At 38.4% G+C, this 22,182-nt stretch overlaps 1 protein-coding gene and 1 long non-coding RNA gene across 2 annotated transcripts; one reads left to right on the top strand and one right to left on the bottom strand.

Moving 5' to 3' along the window:
- Nucleotides 1-16,310: 16,310 nt before the first annotated feature.
- On the top strand, nucleotides 16,311-19,544 carry LOC141629084 (uncharacterized). Its single transcript, XR_012537224.1, has 3 exons — nucleotides 16,311-16,540; nucleotides 16,972-17,358; nucleotides 18,556-19,544. It is a non-coding gene; the product is annotated as an uncharacterized LOC141629084 (long non-coding RNA).
- A 719-nt stretch (nucleotides 19,545-20,263) lies between these two features.
- On the bottom strand, nucleotides 20,264-21,478 carry LOC141638127 (putative F-box protein At1g32420). Its single transcript, XM_074447550.1, has one exon. It carries the CDS (start codon nucleotides 21,476-21,478, stop codon nucleotides 20,264-20,266), a length of 1,215 nt encoding a protein of 404 aa, XP_074303651.1.
- Between the last annotated feature and the right edge of the window lie 704 nt (nucleotides 21,479-22,182).

The following is a 22,182-nucleotide window of genomic DNA, read 5'->3' as shown; positions in this document are numbered from 1 at the left end:
GTTAGATCGATTGATTGCGAAACAAGTTCGAAAGCGGGCTAGAAAACAAGTTAGAAACGACGTTGATCGATTTGAAAAGATACCTTGCAAACGCGCATTCTACACGGCCTAAAGGGGTCCAATTAGGTCAAGTTTGCTAATTAATTTAACTCATCGAGTGTTAATAAGAAGGTGCTAATCACGCACTCTTATACTAGCGAGAAATTATGTGAAAGAGAGAGATGTATTCAATTAAGTTACAGAATTGTTAATTGGTTTTTAAAGCTATGTCGATGTACCCTAATGTGTCTAATTAGGTTATCAAATTGATCTAATCTCATCTAAATGAGTTATATGTTAACAATCAGAGGTCATACTAACATGTGACGGGTCCTAAGGTGGGTCGAATCACACGAAACAAAAGAGGGGTCAAAAGCGAAGAGCGAAGTTAGAACTCGTTTTATTAATGCCCTACCTTGAACACGAGGATATGTAAATGAGACGGGGGTGTACGACCGATTGATGTAGCGGTTTCTTTCCCATCTCAAGTCAGCGCGGGTGTTCATGGTGGTACTTTAACTCATACTCGGACTAAACTAGTTTCATAGTTAATTTAAACGATAAATAAAAACGATAAACGAAATAAAACGAAACAATAAAAAACAAACATAAAAAAACGAAATAAAAGGGAAAAGAGGAGGATTTGATGCACCCTCAACCTACATGTATCGTTGACACCGTCTTGGGTCGTAATCGATGGTAGATTTTATCTCGAGGGGCCGTCGTCGACGAAGAAACAAAGCAAACAACACGTTTTTATCGAATCTGGACAGCAACTTTCAAACAGCGATTTCTCTCTCGTTTCACGATGAAAATTCGATTTAAAAGATGTTTTGAAAACTAGAAAGAGAGGAGAATAGAGATCTTAAAACAATCCCTGCTCGTTTTGAGTTATTGGGCACGAAAAACGAGCACAAACAGAACTGGACAGACAGAAAAGCACAAAAACAGAGTGTATAACACTCTGTTTTTCGAGGGAATTCGTGTACTCTCAAGGGCAATTTGGCTCGTAAATATTTGTCTAATGTGTAGATGGATGTTGTATGGTTAATTTGGAATAAGAAACTCAAATTTTGATGGAGGTTTGAAGGGAGAACGAACGGTTTCAAAGAAGACACACAAACTGATTCTCAGTTTGTATGTCGGTTTTGTGGAGGGTTTTTTTGAGAGGCAATTAGGGTTTGTTTCTGGGGTTTAAAGCTTGTGAATGAAGGTTTTATGTGTGGAGAACTTAGAGCTATGAATGTATTGTGAAGGGGGGGTATTTATAAGGAGTTAAGGTAGGGTTTTAGAGGGGAGAGGCAGACGGGCTCATTCACGCATAGCTGCTGTCCAGCAGCTTTTGTGAGGGTTTGAGAGGGGTTTTCTTGGTGGTTAAGCTAAGGTAATATGGGTAGGATACTAGGGTATGTGTTAGGATTAATGGGTACGGGTTTTGGTGGTATTTGGAGCGGGTTTTGGGCTCGGGATTTGAGCTGCAAAACAGGGGGGCTGCTCGTGTTTTTGTGCGGGCTGTTAGGGGTGATTTGGGGCATGATTTAGGCCGTGGTTATGGGGTTCGAACTGGGGTTGGATGGGTAGAGGCTTAGGTTGGTTAGTGTACTCGAGATTCGTGCCAACTCATAAAGAAAACGGGCCCAAAAACCGAGCTATAATCGAGCTCTAAAACACGTGTTTAAAACGAGTTCTTTTCGATTTTTAAATCGATTTTTCAAAACAATTAACACATTAAAATAAATGATTTTTTAAATCAAATACACTCATAAAATGATTTTTCAAATCAAATATTTATTTTATTTTCAATAAAATAAATTTGAGAAAATAAATTCAAAATAAAGCAATAAAATGAATTTATCTTAAAAAAACTTTAATTTAAATATCATTTAAATTAATAAAATACTCCGTCGACAATGCTCATTCTACATCGTAAAACGAACCCAAATAATGACAACTAATAAATACATGTGTCCTATCATCATCGGGCGTTTGTCGGGTTCTCTATAAATTCCAATATCGACGGATACGGGTATCTACAGAGCCCCCACTTTGACTGAGGCTTGGACAAGGCGAAAGTCAAAGTATAACCCAGGTCCCTCTCGACCTGAGGATTCTGCGGGTCGTTTATAGTCCATTAGACTTGCGTATGTAAGCTCGCCTGCCATAAGAAGAGATCATACCTGAAATTTCGTTGGGGATTAACTCTTGCTTCATGTTGCGTCGAATTATCATCGTTGGTCATCGACCCATAAATTGCATATATGGTGGGTTGAGCCTTATCCTCGGGCGCCTACGTATCCGTTTCTGACGGAATCAAACCCGCGTCGTAGTTCGGCGACTGCTGACACATGCCCAAAGTTTATCATCTGCTGGCGTTTGTCCAAATTCATCATCTGCTGACACTTGCCCAAAGTTTATCATCTGCTGGCAGGTGCCAAAATGGGGCGGGACTTTCCGAGGAGGTTGCCGCCACTTTCATCATTTGCTTTCAGCTGCGGAATTCTTCCATTTCATACTCTTGTATTGAATTGAATTCTTGGTGGATATCATCCTCTATATCTTGATAATGGTCTCTGAAGCCAACGGCTTCAGAGCCCCCAGTTTGCAATGGCTCTAAAGTCGAAGACTTTAGAGCCCCCAGTTGAAGCATATCCTGCTATATTTGAAACACAAAAACGTACTAGCAATAATCATCACATAAGCACATTTGGATCATCGATCTTGAAATTGGATCATTTGAAATACTGGGTCATCGACCCGAAAATTGAATTTGAAAATTTTGAATGATTGGGTCATCGACCCGAAAATTGAATTTGAAAATTTTGAATGATTGGGTCATCGACCCGAAAATTGAATTTGAAAATGTTGAATGATTAGGTCATCGACCCGAATTTCGAATTTGTCATCATTTAGAATATTGGGCCATCGGCCCTTCAAAAATTGAATTTTGAATTTTTGAATTTCGAAGGATTGAATCATCGACCCACAAAGATTCCACTACTTGGATCATCTATCCACAATTCGCAAAAAAGTTTTTAGAATTTTGAAATTTTGAAATTTTTTTTTTGAAATCGAACCTTGATGGGTGAGCATGAAATACGACTCAGACACTCCGTATGACTCGTAAACAACGTGGGCGTAGCCCGCTACCGTAAAACAAAAAAGGAAAATAAAACCCTAAGTGTGCACGGGTTTTAATTCAATTATGGACTTGTTGGGGGTAAAAATGTAAATTGGCCATTCTGGCACCAAAAGATGGCAAATGGGAATCACTAGGTCGCCGGACTTGAGACAGAGATATCGTATGGCATGGGCGTGCTCTCAATGGCACATGGGAATCAAGATCACTTGGCATTGACAAGGTGGATTAAACTCAAGGAGCAACAACATTAGCTTCGCCTAGACACTAAACACAGACTGATTTTATGAGAACAGTTGGATATCACACATCACTCTTGTTGGGAACATTCTGCCACTCTTCTCCTTGCCTCCTTTCTTTTCAGCGAGTATTCATCATTTCCTGCCACCGCCTTCTTTCTTTTCAGCGGGCTTTTACTATTTTTCTTCCATGCCTTCTTTCTTTTCAGCGGGTTTTTCATATTTTCTGTTCCCAACAAAAACCCACATCTATCTGACTGAGCAACTTTGCCTACACCGTTAGATAAAGCTCATTCCGAGACTTGACACTACTCATCTGAACCTATATCCTTATCCTAGCCTACATCGAGTGCTAAGACCGACTCAAACAAAGGTGGCTTCATTTGGACTTGGTTAAGACCCGTAAGAAACCGACAAGATGACAACTTGGTTGATGAGTGGATTGAATCCCTTATTCTGAAGGACTGCCTACGTATTCGCGTGGAGCGAAATCAAATCCGACGTAGTTCGATGATGGTGCATAAACTTGGCATTTTAATTGTGTGTACACACTCGAAGGTTTCACCTATGGTATCATGTCGTATCCCATTCTAGCCTGTAAGGTACTGTTAAATCCCGTGTCTAGGGTTGGTACAAAAGGTTGTGGTTCTTTGGGATGTGGAGCTTGGTAAAAATAGGTTCGCAAGGTAAACCATCATTCTGAAGGTTCATTTTGTGGTGCTAAGGCCAATGGGTTATGGCTTACATCGTGGTTGGAAAAGGTGTCTCGGGTTTGACAAAACCCGAGTGTAAATGGGTTAGAAAATAATGTGGGTTCAAATCTCCATATCTGGACCCTAAAGGCTGGGTGTAACAGCACAAGCGGAATGATTCTCAAAATTCTCGACTATCCCCTTGTAACTGTCTCAGGAAGGACTTAGAGGGTAAAGAGGTTATTACTTACGCTTTTGGGCTTCGCCCATTGAACTTCAACTATGGGTACTTGACTTGACTTCTGGCCTCTGTAACTTCGACATTCAACCAAAAGCGTTCTGCAATAACTTCAACATCTTTTTTTCTTTTTTCCTTTTTCTTTCATCACTTTTCTTTTTTCATTTTTCTTTTTTCATTTTTCCAATTTTTCTCTTTTTCTCATTTTTTCATTCTTTTTCATCTTTCTTTTTCTCTCTTTGAAAATGATCTTCTATTCATTCTCTTAGTCATAAATGGATACACCTTGAAAACTGGGCTTCGCCAACTAATTTGGGTAAGAACTAACAATTCCTTGTTAGAACGGGTTGATATCTTCTCTCTTCGAGATGGGATGATTTTGTTGGGAAAAGGCTTGCCTTCCGTCATCGATAGGGGAAACAAGGAGCTAGTTCGGGTTCGTCATAGAATCATCTAAAAGCTTGTCAAAAGCACTGGTTCTGATGGAGGTTTTCTACCGCCAGACATGGGATAGGTAAAGGAATCAAACACGGAATCCTATTGTACCTTACATTTTGAAACAGGACATATTTCTACCCCAAGGATTCCTTTGAGTGTGTTGTGCATTTTATCATGCTTTCAGAATGATTGAGGATTGGAAACAAGACATATTTGGAAACGAAACTGCAACTTTTATTAGAATGATAAATGCTTAACAGACTCGAGGGAACGATTCCTAGGACACACCCTAGGACATCGCGGAACAAACGACTCAAATTCAAGAAAGGAAAGTCCTAGACTCGACTCAACTAAGATTAGGAAACAGATCCCGACTCATAATTTTCAAATCTGGTCTTGAGCTTTCCCTTTGATGGCCTGCCTCCATCCCGAGGTAGTCCTCTGAGGATCTATGCCAGTGATGAAGGTTGGTGAATTGAATTGTCTTTTATTAACTTCGTTAATGAGAGGAGTACATTCTAGAGCAAGACTCCCGACTTGAATCTCATTCTTCGGGTTTGGCAAGAATTCAGAGCAATCCACAAATATCTTCCCGATAAACACCCCTTTCAAGTGACATGGGCGGATAAGATGGGAGTAATCGACATTGTCTTCAACAAAAACAAAGTTAGCGTGATCGCCAAAAGGATTGGTGATGTTATTGGGTTTAACAGTTGGGATCGGGAGTGTTCCATTCTCGATCATGTCTTGGATTTCGTGCTTCAGTCGATAGCACCTTTCAGTATCATGGCCTTTCCCTTGATGAAAGGCACAGTAGGCATTTTGTTTATACCATTTACCTTGTTGATCAGCGGGAGGGTCCGGAGTTGGACCAATAGGCTTCAGCTTTCCTTGGGCTATGAGCCTTTGGAGAGCGTATGTATAAGTGCATCCGATATCGGTGAATGCCCTTGGTGTTTGGCGCTGCGGATTCTTCGATTTCCCTTTTAAGAGATTGATGGCTTCATAAATATGGGCCATTTCTGGGGGTTTCGTCTTAGATGACGAGGCCCCCGGTATCCTTTTGGCTTTTCAGCTTCTGCCCTTATGACATCATCTTCTACCTTTATCCCGATTCTTATCAATTCTTTGAAAGAGCCAAAATTCTGGTATTTCAGAGCGTTGCGGTAAATAGGTCGTAGATTCTTTACGAACTTATCTACCATTTCAACTTCATCAGACTTCTTGGCTAATTTCACGCTTTCAGCGCGCCATCTTGCAAGGAATTCAGTAAAGCCTTCTTTTTCTTTCTGTGTCATCACCTCCAATGTTCTTATGTTGGTTTGAATCTCGACATTATCAGCATAGTGCTTGCAGAACTCCACCGTAATATCTTCGAAAGTGGGGAAGTTCTTAAGGTCCAGATTGTAGAACCACGCCTTCGGTGTTCATCCGAGATTGAGCGAAAATTTCGTAGAGCATGTCGGCAGTACTCCCTTCAAAGCTAAGTACCCCTTATAGGCCTTAACATGGTAGATGGATCTTCTCGTGCCCTTAAACTTTGGGATATCAGTGAGTACCATGTTCGTGGGCAACTTATCTTGAACCGGGGCATAGGCCCTAGCATTTTCGTAGTGGATGTTCTTCCCCTGGAGAGTTTCGAGACGGTCTTCAATGAATTTGAACCGTTTCTCCGGATCGATCGAGGTGGGGTAGATGAAGAGGAATCTTCACCCAGCTTGGATTCGATCGCATCCATTCTGGTCATCATGAGGTCACGGCCTCAGTGAGTTTGTTAACAGCATCTTCCATTGCTTGAAGTCGGGTTTTTGGCGGCCTTTCTACAAGAAAACCCCGAACCGAGTCAATATTCAAATGTAAGAGCCCCTGCACACTTAAGGACACGACACCAACTTGACACAAACAAAGACTCGACTTATGACCGACTAACCAAAAGGTTCGACTCACGGTTGGATTTAGACCTCGATTCATTTTAGACTCGACAAAACGACATGACTCGAGCTGTCATAGCTCGATCCTAAACTGGACTCGGTGTGACTAAACCCGTGATTGGACCAACATAGTCCTTAGGTTCGAGTGAAACGTCCTAAAGGGCCTAGCTTGGACGTTTCTGTGGACTATCCTAGACCAAATGGTCGACCAACATGACTCAAAGCCCAAGAGGTGAGCTTGGGTGACCCAACAGGGTCGTGTTCTAGACTCTTGGAACGAAAAACGCCTGGCCTAACACGGCCAGGACCCGGACACGACTCGATGCATTTCATGCTTGGTTGAGGTTCGAGAAACGTTTTGGATTGAATTTGAAAAAAACGAATGATCGATTTGAAAATGAGATTTGAAATGGGCAGCATGCCGGCTATAAAAGCTTATTTTTGGCCGAAAATTCTAGTCCTATTTGGGCAACATTCCGCGTTTTTAAAACCATGCTATTTTGAAAGTAAGTTGTTCAAAAGTTCGGTTTTGAAATCGATATGGAAAATTTTGAAAAGACTCGGAAAAACACCTTGCACATTGTCATTCTCATGTTATAAGGATGTATGCTCCTAGACATCTCTAAGTCTCGCAAGTCTTCTACAAGAAAGTTTATGCCCTCCATCCTTTTGCGGTCTTATAGAGCAAGGGCCTTTAGGTAGAGTACCTAGAAGAGCATCCCCACCATCAAGAACCACGCGAGGCGGAGCGGAAGCAAGCAATGTGCGAGTTCCTGGCATAGTGGGACGTCGCCCCCCACGCATCACAAAGAAACGCTGGGATGGCCCGGGAAAGTCCTTAAGGGTTTATGCATGAATCGTAGCACTATGAGTAATGTTTTACTTTCCAATACTTTCTTTTCAAGTTTCACCTCGGAGGAAAAGACACTAAAAACAAAGTGTAACTAGTCCTCTTTTCCCCAGCGGAGTCGCCAAACTGTGGACAAGGCCCTCGGGAACTGCGTCCGCGGGCTCCACACTAGGCATAATCGACTCGAGGTTCTTTCGAATCGAATTAAGACAAATTAGAGTCGCCACCAAGTTTTTTGGGAACTTGGAACCGTTCAAGTCAACTTTACACCTTTCATCGAAAAGCATAAAGCCAATCGACTACGAGTGATTAAAGATAAAGACTTGTACCCTATATCACTCGATTTGAATGACTCTCGTAATCCAATGGTATTTAGACGGATCCACAAACCATAGATGTTGAGTAAGGGGTGAGGGTACGTGTTAGGAAGCCCATAAGGACACCTAACCCCGCCCGTCAATAACGGCCTCTACTAAGCCAAGTGTCGGATTTCAAACAAGGTCATAGCTACTACGATATATGATATGCAAACATCGTTTTAAAACCCTAACATGTGACAACAATTTCTATGTCGTTTTAGATGCAACTAAACTAACTTTGTCAAAGTTGTAATTTAGCATGTGGGTTGATTGATCTAACAACATACAAAACAAAGCAAACAAGGCTTAAGGGGAATGGGGGAGCCGTTGGGATCTATCCTATTACAACCCAGGCATTTCATGCCGACACGACGAGAAATAAGAGATACAACTCGATCTAAAATACAACGCTATACACAAAACCGTACATGACGCATTACACGGCCATTCGGCCTAGGGAAACGTGCACAAGGGGGGTGGCCCACGGCTTACATGACTCACGGCCTTGGGTCACTCCTCGTAATGTGTACTTTCACTTAATCTCATCGAATTAGACATAAGGCCACGCACCAAAGCATGCATTAGCATAAATCGGGCCATGTTGCTTTAAACAACATGCGATTTACTACGCTCTTACATGCATTGGGGCACAACCATCTAACCAAACAAGACTAAGGTTTTGAAAGAGGTTTTGACTCAATAAAAGAAAGCTAACTCGAAAATTACAACTCGACAACAAACGATAAATTACAAGCGACAAAATAAATAAAGAACGAACGTTGTAAAACAAACGAAACAAGAAAAACCAAAGGACATGGCCAAGCCTCACCGCCTAAAGCCACGTCCAACCCTAGGTCCTAGGTCAGGTTCATTAGTTAGATCGATTGATTGCGAAACAAGTTCGAAAGCGGGCTAGAAAACAAGTTAGAAACGACGTTGATCGATTTGAAAAGATACCTTGCAAACGCGCATTCTACACGGCCTAAAGGGGTCCAATTAGGTCAAGTTTGCTAATTAATTTAACTCATCGAGTGTTAATAAGAAGGTGCTAATCACGCACTCTTATACTAGCGAGAAATTATGTGAAAGAGAGAGATGTATTCAATTAAGTTACAGAATTGTTAATTGGTTTTTAAAGCTACGTCGATGTACCCTAATGTGTCTAATTAGGTTATCAAATTGATCTAATGTCATCTAAATGAGTTATATGTTAACAATCAGAGGTCATACTAACATGTGACGGGTCCTAAGGTGGGTCGAATCACACGAAACAAAAGAGGGGTCAAAAGCGAAGAGCGAAGTTAGAACTCGTTTTATTAATGCCCTACCTTGAACACGAGGATATGTAAATGAGACGGGGGTGTATGACCGATTGATGTAGCGGTTTCTTTCCCATCTCAAGTCAGCGCGGGTGTTCATGGTGGTACTTTAACTCATACTCGGACTAAACTAGTTTCATAGTTAATTTAAACGATAAATAAAAACGATAAACGAAATAAAACGAAACAATAAAAAACAAACATAAAAAAAACGAAATAAAAGGGAAAAGAGGAGGATTTGATGCACCCTCAACCTACATGTATCGTTGACACCGTCTTGGGTCGTAATCGATGGTAGATTGTATCTCGAGGGGCCGTCGTCGACGAAGAAACAAAGCAAACAACATGTTTTTATCGAATCTGGACAGCAACTTTCAAACAGCGATTTCTCTCTCATTTCACGATGAAAATTCGATTTAAAAGATGTTTTGAAAACTAGAAAGAGAGGAGAACAGAGATCTTAAAACAATCCATGCTCGTTTTGAGTTATTGGGCACGAAAAACGAGCATAAACAGAACTGGACAGACAGGAAAAGCCGCGAAAACAGAGTGTATAACACTCTGTTTTTCGAGGGAATTCGTGTACTCTCAAGGGCAATTTGGCTCATAAATCTTTGTCTAATGTGTAGATGGATGTTTTATGGTTAATTTGGAACAAGAAACTCGAATTTTTATGGAGGTTTGAAGGGAAAACGAACGGTTTCAAAGAGGACACACAAACTGATTCTCAGTTTGTATGTCGGTTTTGTGGAGGGTTTTTTTGAGAGGCAATTAGGGTTTGTTTCTGGGATTTAAAGCTTGTGAATGAAGGTTGTATGTGTGGAGAACTTAGAGCTATGAATGTATGGTGAAGGGGGGGTATTTATAAGGAGTTAAGGTAGGGTTTTAGAGGGGAGAGGCAGATGGGCTCATTCACGCATAGCTGCTGTCCAGCAGCTTTTGTGAGGGTTTGAGAGGGGTTTTATTGGTGGTTAAGCTAAGGTAATATGGGTAGGATACTAGGGTATGGGTTAGGGTTAATGGGTACGGGTTTTGGTGGTATTTGGAGCGGGTTTTGGGCTCGGGATTTGAGCTGCAAAACAGGGGGGCTGCTCGTGTTTTTGTGCGGGCTGTTAGGGGTGATTTGGGGCATGATTTGGGCCGTGGTTATGGGGTTCGAACTGGGGTTGGATGGGTAGAGGCTTAGGTTGGTTAGTGTACTCGAGATTCGTGCCAACTCGTAAAGAAAACGGGCCCAAAAACCGAGCTATAATCGAGCTCTAAAACACGTGTTTAAAACGAGTTCTTTTCGATTTTTAAATCGATTTTTCAAAACAATTAACACATTAAAATAAATGATTTTTCAAATCAAATACACTCATAAAATGATTTTTCAAATCAAATATTTATTTTATTTTCAATAAAATAAATTTGAGAAAATAAATTCAAAATAAAGCAATAAAATGAATTTATCTTAAAAAAACTTTAATTTAAATATCATTTAAATTAATAAAATACTCCGTCGACAATGCTCATTCTACATCGTAAAACAAACCCAAATAATGACAACTAATAAATACATGTGTCCTATCATCATCGGGCGTTTGTCGGGTTCTCTATAAATTCCAATATCGACGGATACGGGTATCTACAATATGCTACACTAATTATCAATTCAGGCCTAAATCAAATAACTAGAATAAGAATAATGATCAAACGATAATTCATACAATATTAATAACAATTTAATCATTAACCCCCTTCTAATCAACGTAGATCCCCGTTTACCCTAGATAATGGATTTAGCTATTCATAGTAATAAGATCAACAACAACAATGATAATTGAAGACATAATTAAAGACATGCACTAAGAATAAGAGCAATTGAAAATAACTAATTTGAATAACAATTAATGAAGAAAGATTAAGTACCATGAACAAAGGATGAAGAACAAATTAACGATCCAAAGTATGCTAGCCGACTAATTGCTAAGAATTTTTAGGAGTTCTGAAAGTAATAAAAAGCATAACCTAATAATTACTACGAGTTTAGAATATATATAATACAAATAACTTGTGTTTTAGAAAATATCGGAAATGACTCTAACAATAAGGATCCTCGATCGAGCCTGCACATACTCGATCGAGTACACACCACTCGATCAAGTACAAGCTAACTCGATCGAGTACACAACACTTCTCAGCTTCTCTTCGTGTAATATTCATCTCTTATCTTCAATCCTTCTAGTTTCCCGTGCCATGCTTCATGTATTCTGCTATGCCAATTCCGCAGTGCTCAACTTCACTTGTTTTACCTCATAAATGCGTTAGTTCTGCATTTTAACACAAAGTAGCGGCAGTATCGACATTCTAATGTAAAAGACATATAAATGACATATTTAGCACGGAAACCGTATCAAAACCAACTGAAAAGGAGTTATAAATTAAAAGTATATATAAAAGTGATACATCAATGAACATTGTAAAATGATGCAAATTCGAAAATCAACTCTAGCAACTTTACCAACTTTGTAAAATGCCCTTCCTTATTATGCAATTTTACTCAAACTTAACTCAAATGTGAATTACTATATTAAAACTCTAACATAACGATGATTTGTCTCAATTTCTTGAAAAATTTAATGCGGAATAAGTCGATATACGATGGCACATGTCACTATAAACCAAGTTCAAAGTATTAAGGATCAATTAGGATAAGAACCTAACTTTGTGAAAATCAAAATCCGGCTAGGTATACTATCCATTTCCGAAAAATTTAAGACGGATAATTTCTCTTGAACAACTTCATAAGACATTATTATCAAAAATTAGGACAATAAGGAGTAAAAGAAGTACGTCACGAGCGTACAATCAAAACTTATGTACACTTGTCACAACATTTTTGGGACATTTGTCAACTTTTAAGACGGAAAAATTTTGATTCACACCATTTTTTAGCAATTCCCAAATAACACTATAGTCTTGCAATATTATTAAACAGTGTTTAAGATAAAATCAAAAATTGTTCATATTTCTCACTTGGTTCGAAAATGTTAGGCAAAAGCGATGATGAAATCTTTATTTTTATGACAACGTAAAACACTACTAGTGAAGATAGTAATCTTATAAAACAACTAAACCAAGTTTCGCTTATGAAAAATCAAAATCTTGGGCATGAACACCCTAAAATCAAAAAATTAAGGTAAACTTTTAAGATGAGATTTTCACATACAAGATAAGATCCAACATTAACAACAAAGGTTAAGCCCTTATTGTTCAATTAAACCCAACAACAAGCACTAAAAATCAATTTGTACACCATAAGAACGCCTTTTTCTTGTTCTTCCATTTATGAGACAAAATTGACTTAAAATTGGATTTCTAGCAACATCAATGATATAGAAAAATATTTACTACTATGAATTAAATAAAAACATGAAATTAATTGACAAACCTTGAGCACATTAGTGTAGATCTAACTAATTAAGATAGAGAAAACAAGAGGAAAGATGGTCTACATACATTGTTAATTAGAAGAGATTTGAGACAAAAAATTCGAGTAGAGAGCTTAATCCAAGTAACACATTACAACCATGGAGTTTTGGAATGATTTTTGTAGGATTTTTGTAGGAAGTGTTTTTAGGAATTTTGGTGTCCAAGTAATACATTACAACCCATGTAAATCCCAGCCCAGCTCCACTTAGACGAGTGGCGAGTTCACTCGGTCGAGTGAAATTTTCACTCGGTCGAGTGGTCTAGTTCACTCGGTCGAGTGCCCTATTTTCCAGAATGTTTCCAGCTTCTGGAAAATGGTCCGCTCGGTCAAGTGTCAGGGTCCACTCGATCGAGTGCACTGTACTCGGCTGAGTGTGGAGTCGTACTCGGTACAATGGTTGCTTATGGTTGAGATTTTCGAGTCGAATTAGAATGATGTAGTCCCTGCAACACAAAGAGAGAAGGTCCGGGAGTCCACCGGCTATCGGTAACTCACCCAAGTTAGTTCATACGTCATCCTACTTACCGTCTTTAGTACACTACCGTAGGATTAGTAACTACTCTACCAACATATTTCACCAATCATACACTATAGATACACTAACACGTACTTAATTAGCACACGGGGCAAAACTTAAAGAGTAATATCATCATTCGTATACCAATACATACTAACCATTTCCAAGCATACTACTCATATCAATATAGTATCCAACTTCCACACACATTCGTACATCATGAAAATAACTACATCGCACAAGAACTTAATGTAAATCACATTGTCATGCAACTATACAACTTTCTATATAGCGTTTACCAATACTTTTAACCACCCACGTAGTGACCAACCGAGACAATAGGCACTAGTTTTGACATGAGGGCGCCTACTCATCCAAAACCGATCTACCATTGTACTCATGCTGGTTTCATTTTATTAGACACACCTAGGTTCATTTTGTTTCATTGGTTTGGGTTCCAAAATCGTCACTCTGATACCACTTTGTAACACCCCTTCTTACCCTGTCAAGGTAATTTGGAGATGTTACCATCTCGGTTTCCCAAGGCGGTAAATCGGAGATACAATCAAGTAACATTTAATATAAATAAAGTATTAATGGATTACATAACCATAAATGAATAAATGAAAGAATAAAACTCATGACTACTATCTAGGTTATCTACCAACTATATCCAAGTACTCGACTCCAAGTCCAAAGCGCGTCATGTCTTCCGCGTGACACCAAACAACCTGTACTCAACCTGCTCCCCATATGATCGGAAATATCTTATAAATCAACACAAGCCACCCCGAAAATAGGTGACAATTACACAGACACACAACATGTCAATTTCAATAATTAAACATACAACACAACATGATAGGTAAATATGCAATATGCCAATAACATGAATGAGATACTATCAAACAACCACCACGGTACCGGGACACCCCCAGACATACCGTCAACCACACTGGTACCGAGACATGCCCAGACATACCAACAACCACAAATAGGTACCGGGATACGCCCATACGTACCGGGTCCGGAAGCCAACTGGATCTCCTGCCATACTTCGTGTCTCAACCACACGAGTCCCTCCGTAACTCAAGCCACTAATGTGCACATCCCTCTTGGAATGAGAAGCTCTAATAAGTGACTCAAGCGTAAGACGGTCTCCCAACCGTCTTACACCTCCTCAATAACCAAGTAACACCACCAATGATCTCCAACACAACACAACAATAACCATACATGGAAAATGCAACACAACACCAATTATATGACTCATCATGAACTCAATCCCAACATATCATGAATAAAACTTTCTCAAATACCAACATGTTATTCCAATAGACTCGTACATAAAAATGACTATGCAAGACACGCAAATATGCACACAAAATATTGAAACCGTGTAGGATAAACCTATCTTTTCGCATTCTTCATGAGTTACCCGAATCCCATACGATTCCGTCTCGCAAGACCGTCTTAGTCCTATAAAAATCATGTATTACCATCACAAATACATCCTATTCTATTATATAATACGAAACCCTTATTATTACCCACTAATTACCCATATTAAATATACTAATTACTAACTAATTAACCCAAGTGAAAACCCCCAAAAACTTAGGGTTAAGACTTAAACAAGGATGAGTGAAAATCGACTTACAAGTGTGGATGGTGAAGAACCATGTGAGAGATTTCTTAAAGCAAGCTTGGATTCATGGTGGAAGAGGTTTATGAGGGTTTAAGAGAGAAGGGAGAGGATTTGGAGTGAGAAGGAAAAAGATAGAATGAATGAGGATAAGGGAATAAGATTTCCTTATCCTGTGTTTTGATTCAGCGCCACTCGATCGAGTGACGAGTCCACTCGGTCGAGTGCAACGCAGTTCTCAGCAATGACCAGTTTTCGTAAAATAGTCATATCTCACTCGTTGTTTGGTCATTTGGACGTGTGACCTACCGTTGGAATCGTAAGAGGATAAGCTATCACTTCCAATTGGAATCACATCAATACCATGTCTAGATCTCAAGTTATGACAGTTTTAAAACGATCCTTCTATAGGCGGACATTATAACAACTCCACTAAGTCTAGTATAGGTTATACTCGGCCCACTTTATAGTCATACTTCAATCCCGTGTGATCTCTAGTCTAGTCTAAGGTTAGGTCACGCATCCCAAGGTTCTTTTCCGGGTCCTACAATATTCGGGTATTACATAATCGACAAAAGTATTTGTTCTTCGTCACATATTAACAATATACAACAATTACCTAATCACACCTTGAAGTCTTTAACTATTAACTACAAAGATCATACCAAAAACCTTTTTTTAATGGTAAACGTTACATTCCGAAACTTTTGACTCGTATACTCCACACATTATCTTTCAAGACGACTTACAATCCTCGATACGCAATACCACATTACATCACTTCCTATCTCATTTTAATGCCGTTACTCAACCAATAACACGTTATAATATCGTTTAATGAGCCAGAATCGCGTTTTAACGTCTTTAGTAGTAAAACTGTCGCATCACCATTTAAAACTTTACACTCAAGTTGCCACGTTATCGAATGTACGCCACCACCTTGACCCGCATGCAATCGCCTCGATCCCCGTGCCAAGAATAGTGTACTTAATTTATTACCACTTACATTTCTCAACTTTTTATTTAAAGATTATATTTTGTCTTGCAAAAGAAAATGACTCATATTTTTATCAAATTTATTAACAAAAAATTACATGCAATTTTAGACTATTTTTTTTTTTTTAAATTTCTACGTATGGATCGAGTTAATACGGTTCAAGGTTGAGTTACGGGTCAGTTCAGTTCCATTCGGGTCAGGTGCGGTTTGTCGTGAATCGGGTTTCGCAGCGGTTCGGATCGAGTCACAAAACGGTTCAGGTCATATCATTTTGGATTCTCTCGGTTTATCAGTTAGCCTTCAGCTCGATTCAGGTTAGTTTTGGCTTAGCATATTTTAAGGTTCTACCAACTCGGTTTTAGGATAAGTCGGGTCGATTTTTCAGTTGGGGTCAACTGTTGCAAGCTCCAACTTCCCGCTCATATATACCTGCCTTTCTCTTAGTTCATTCTTTCTCTCTCTCTCTCTCTTGTTTGTGAATTTATAATTTAATACATTCGTTGTTCATAATTACAATTGAATTACACCGTTCTTTTTTTTTTTTTTTTGGTACGAGAATTACACCGTTCTTAATATCCATAATACATTCTCTCCTGGCGGTCATCTTCATTGCTTAAAGAAACACCCTTTCATCAATCATCTCCATCGCTTGCCGAAAATTATTGGTAATCTCTCCTTTGATTTTCCCTATCTTTTGTATATAATCATGAATATAATATTTGACGGGTTGTTTATTTTTGTTCATAAGGTTAGTTGAGTTCTTGAATGTGATACCTTTGCCATTCGTAATGTTTCTTGCAATGTTAAATTTGTTGATTTACACTTTTACAGCCGTACACATTCGGGTAAGAACAGAAATTAATCAACCCATTTTATTAAAGAAAGTATTACAAGATTTATCACAAACGGCTGATACAGTCATACAAACATACCTATTTACTAGATTTTCGATTTGACGTTTTGAGTTGCTAACATGTTTTTCGATAATTTTATTAAATTTAGTTCTAGGAATTGTTAATCATATAGGATGACATATTTTTGGTCAATTTATCGCAATCCTTCATTTCTTTTTAAACTAATTTATCACAATTTGTAGGGTTGTTCTAACACGGGCAAACACACAAAAATGGTGCTTTTTCAAGCTCTAACGCTTGCATTAATGGTGGGAAATGGCGGTTTTAGAGATGTCTGAAGAAATTAAAGTGAAAACAATTAAGGGTAAAAAAGTGTGTATGAGAGGTTGGGAATGTCCACAATGGTCTAAATATTGCTGTAATGGAACAATATCTGATTCTTTTCAAGTGTATCGATTTGAAGATTTGTTTATAGGAATTGGCCACAAGCTCATGCTGTTGGGTTTTGGGATTATCAAGCTTTTATTGTTGCTTCTAATGGGTATCAGCATCTTGGGTTTCGTACTACTGGTGGTAATCTTATGAGTATGTTGGAGCTATTTTTGGTCATGTTGGTGCTAAAACTTCTTGTAAGCCTTCTTGAATTTTGATTTTAACTTCAATTGATAATTTGGGTAGGTTTTTGTTTTTGATTTTAGATTGAAATTTGTGTTCTTTTTTGGTGATTTTGGTTAATTATTGTTTTATTTACTATATTTCTGTATTTGTTTACTTTGGATTTTTTTTTAAATATGTATGTAATTAAATCTATATATATTATCGAGCTCTATTGGAAGCCTTGGACGGTTTCAAATGATGATTCATATCGGCCGACCCCAAATAATTTTGGGACTAAGGATATTTCTGTATTTGTTTACTTTGAATTACATCATTCATAGTAGGGTTGTATTTATTTTGACATCTCTGATTTGGATAATTGATTTAGTTTGGGGTTGTTGTAATGCAAATATGTATGTTTGGAAATGGAACCCTTCAGTAGTTTGTTGCGGAATTTGTGAGGTTTGTTTTCTGAAATACTCAGTACTACTCGTTCTTGCTGTGTCATATTAATGTGCGATCGTCAACACAAATTATAGAATAAGACGGCCATTTGAAGGTTAAACATTCACTTGTTATAATCAATAAATGAGGTATTTTAACATACAAAACAACCGTTCTACAGTATTATAGAACAATTATCGGGGATGGAAATAGTGATTAAACTCTGGTAGGGGGTAGGATGATAACGGTGTTTGTGTTAATCTTTCATACCTGGCATCAGTTCGTCAATTTGTTGTGAATGTCATTTGGCTGCATAAATGGAAAAATGGATGCAACACAACAATCTTACTGTATTCCCTGGGTATGACTGGTTAATTGGAATGCATCAGAAAGTTAGATGGGCTCTTGAATGTTAGTTTAGTTGTCAGTGTAAACAACTGGTACAGGAATGGTTGAGGATACCCTGGCATGGTGACATGATTCAATGATTGCTAGGGTGGAGATGTAATTCGCTGCTGAATAAACAATGGCTGCTATTTCTGGATTGGTCAAATCTTATTTGGGAATGCAGGATTAAATGTAGGATTGAGCATGCTGTAATGCACCCTACTGTAATTCTGAAGAGGATGAAAGAGTCATTAGGAGCTTGTTTAAGGAGAATGGCAGTGTCTAAGATCTTATCCAAAGATATAAGTTGGGGTCAATAGAGTTTGCCTTAGGTGGATAAGTGTGGTATCTGGTTGCATTATTATTTTTAATTTTGTTTCTGATTTTCTTTATTGCAGAGATTCAACATGGTGATACACACTACCCTTGATGAGTTGGACATTTTGAGTTGTGACATATGCCGCACTGTCACCCGACGTCCGATTTACAGTTGCTTCTATCAACACAAAATATGTGCTGAATGCCATAACAGAGTAGGAGGTTTGTGCCCTTATTGTCGCGGAGGTGAGTTAAGAGAAAGCAGCGCTATCAATGGTATATTGTCCCAGGCAATGGTTTCATGCCCTTTCAAGGATAGGGGGTGCTTGCAGATTCTTCCAATTGAAGAATATCCCCGACACATAAACCAATGCCCCTTTGCAAAATTGGTTTGTCCAATCTGCTCGATTGGGATTACAGATGACATGATGCTGAAATCACACTTTCAGCGTCACCCCCGTATCAATATGTATTATTTGCAGGAGTTTGAATTAAATCTTACCCAAGGAACTCACCTACTCATTGAAGGAACGCATCAGAGGTACTACCTGATGGTGTACAGTGACAGTTACATAAGAATCCATCACTTGGAGGGCATGCAGCCAGTAAGATATGAACTCTACCTTCATAATGTTCACGATCGGGACAACATTAATGATATACTCCGTAACATATAAGGGAATAACCACTACCTTGGAGAAAACAACAAAGCTCAATGAGTTAGGGATGCATATTGGAGAAGCTATTGTTCAAAATTCCTCAAACAAGGTGTTTTTACAGCTTGGATAGAACTACTTTCTTGTAAGTCAGCCAACTTTTATATACTCTATTATCTGTAAGGTGCTTTTGGTTTTTTGCCATATGAATTTGAGGTTGCTTGAGTGCTGGATCTTGAAAATTCAGAGATTTAACCAACAGATAATAGAGTATATGAAGTTCTCTTATCATACCACATGTAGATAGTAGCTACGTAATCTCACTCTTATGAATCCTCTGTTCTTTGGTTTTCTGTATAATAATAATAATAATAATTGTTTGGTTCCTGATTTCTTTATTCTGAATGACTCATACAGGCATAAATTTTTTTGTAAATATATTGTTACTTCATCTCAAAATCAGATTTAAGTTAAATGCAGGGTATATTTTTATTTTTGTTTTTGACATAAGTCATCCTTTCCAGTAAAAATTGGATTTTGCTTAGATTGTGGGGATAATTTGGTATTATGCAGAGTATTTTTCATAGCGGTCACGTCTAGTTTGGTAAGAGGCAAGACAATTCACGACTTCTATAGTTCTATCACATAGCCAAGTTTTTTTTTTCGTTTTGGTATCTCTGAGTTGTCGTCCTATTTGCTTCTGCAAACATAAATTTGATTATAACATTAACAAGAAGGATAGTTTCATGAAAAATCAATTTAGGATCAGACAAGCTAAAGACGATCTATATATGTGTTGCTCAACCATCATAATTAAGAATTATTCGTTATAGAGAATCTAAATTTTGTGACCACTTAATTTAGATGTACAATAGTAACTAAATCACCATTAGGATTCCTGCCATGTATAGAAGTTTTATGCTCTGGGATACTTATGACGTACACAAACAAGAGACCTACTTTGTCATTGTCTATCACTACATTCATGAAACCTAGTTCAATTGTATTCATGTAGTAAAAAGAAAATTCGAGCAAATACTGAATTGTAGAAGTTTCGGAAACTATTACAAGTACTAATTATAATGACCTAAGTTGAGAATGAAAACATATGGTTCAGAGCCAATCTCGAGATTCAAAGTTTTAAATCGTCGATTCGAGCTTGAATCACATCATAATGAAAAAATTCTTTCGGGCACTCGCGCATACCAAGTGTGAAAGAAGTAAAACTTTGGAGATGTGGTGTTGAAATAAGACTGCTTACACACACCCATGGTTTACCCTCACGGATGCGCCGTATATGTGGCACATCAACCTTAGTCGTCGAGCTGTCTTGAAGATTGTACCAGAAAGGTTCGACTGTAGTCCTGACAGTATGAAAATAATTGGCTAGCAGAACTCGTCCTAGTTTAAAATCAATCAGCCAGATTTGCCACCCCCGATAACGAAAGGCACCGGGAGCATAGTTGTGCAGTTTGGTCCAAGAGTCGGCAACACCGTACTCCTTCATCACCCATATTTCAGCAATGGAATCAACCCTACCGTCTTTATTATTAGGCATATGTAAATACAGTAGCCCACTTGAAACAATCATATCACATCCAGTCCACGGGTAATTCTCCTTACTGCTGGGTATCGACATCTTTCCGAATACTTCAGTGTGAAGATCCAAAGTGACAATGTAACAGTCACCATGATTGTGATCGTGATCAGGTATACATCTGAGAATCCAGTGTAGCTTGTTGTTTGTGGAGACGCTAGCTCCAAAAGCGGCCGTGTGCGTTGGAACACCCCAGACTTCTTGCCAGGAGCCGATACCTGAACTTAAAACATAAACCTTACTCGCCCTCGTGTACCCCATATAACTAGTCTCAATATTCACTATCTTGTAAACCCGACTTACGTCATCATAACCAAATCCATATCCATGGGATTCTGTAGAATTGCTTGTTATTATATCAATACGAGGTGGAATTATCCTACAATCACCCCAATTGTTTAACGGATCGCACAACCCGAGGCAGCCTCGTTCAAATCGTAAACAAATCAAGCCGTTACAACATCCCACAATAATAGCGGGAGCAGGAGCATGTGGTAGCAGCTTGCGGTTATTTGTAGGTTGAGTTGCATCAAAGTAGGTGTAAGAGGAAACATTAAAGACACCAGGGACAACCAATATCGTGTCGTCCGAGGTAGGGGATACTAGGGTACGTTTATGCTGCATATTAATGAAGCCACTACTGTTTATCAGATCGTACCAAACTTTCGACACGCACTTGAAACGTAACAGAGACTTGGCTGGAAGCCTTGGTAGTATGTTGTAATAGATTATATCTTCAAGAGCCCCCATTGTTATGTTACTCTGTTATTTGTATCCGACACATTATATATATATATATATATATAAGTCGGACATCGAGTTTTTGTTTTAAAACACAACTAGTGTTGTTGTAGCATTAGGAAAGCAAATATTAAAAAACAAATTTATCGAGTACGGAGTATAAATACAAAAAACCAAGTGGTATCCTATTCCTACTTAATTACCATTACCCTTTTACAGTAGTTTGTATTTTCTCAACCGTATCTGTGTATATTTCGAAATCTAAGATACGATATTAAGATTCACAACAAAAATCAATCATCAATATATATCACCTGTTCCTATTCGTACGATAGCCAAACACTTTCAACCGAAATTAAAGTCTCCAAGTTTCGTTAAACACTTTAAATTAATATACAACTAGGACCTTTCATCAATTAAAGAGGCTCCTCGATTAGCATGTTCAAAGTGTGCCAAAAACCGGGGCCTTTTGTTACCACATAAGAGCCCTTGCCCGCATCCCACTGGAAATACAAGTTTAATAACAAATGTTATCTCAGAAAACATAAAGACATTAAATTTTACTTATGAGGTTCAGGTTTGCTTTTATAGGAAGCAAAAACGCATCCAACCGATTCAACAATAACGGACAGGTGGTCGAGATTTGATAAGCATCAATATAAGCTAATCAATGTCAATGATCATTTTCAAATTATAGGTACTTAAAGAAATTA

This window comes from Silene latifolia, chromosome 2 (genome assembly GCF_048544455.1).
Source record: "Silene latifolia isolate original U9 population chromosome 2, ASM4854445v1, whole genome shotgun sequence".
NCBI lineage: Eukaryota > Viridiplantae > Streptophyta > Magnoliopsida > Caryophyllales > Caryophyllaceae > Silene > Silene latifolia.
The sequence above is the reverse complement of the archived record's forward strand: the minus strand, read 5'-3'. Positions and strand labels throughout refer to the sequence as shown.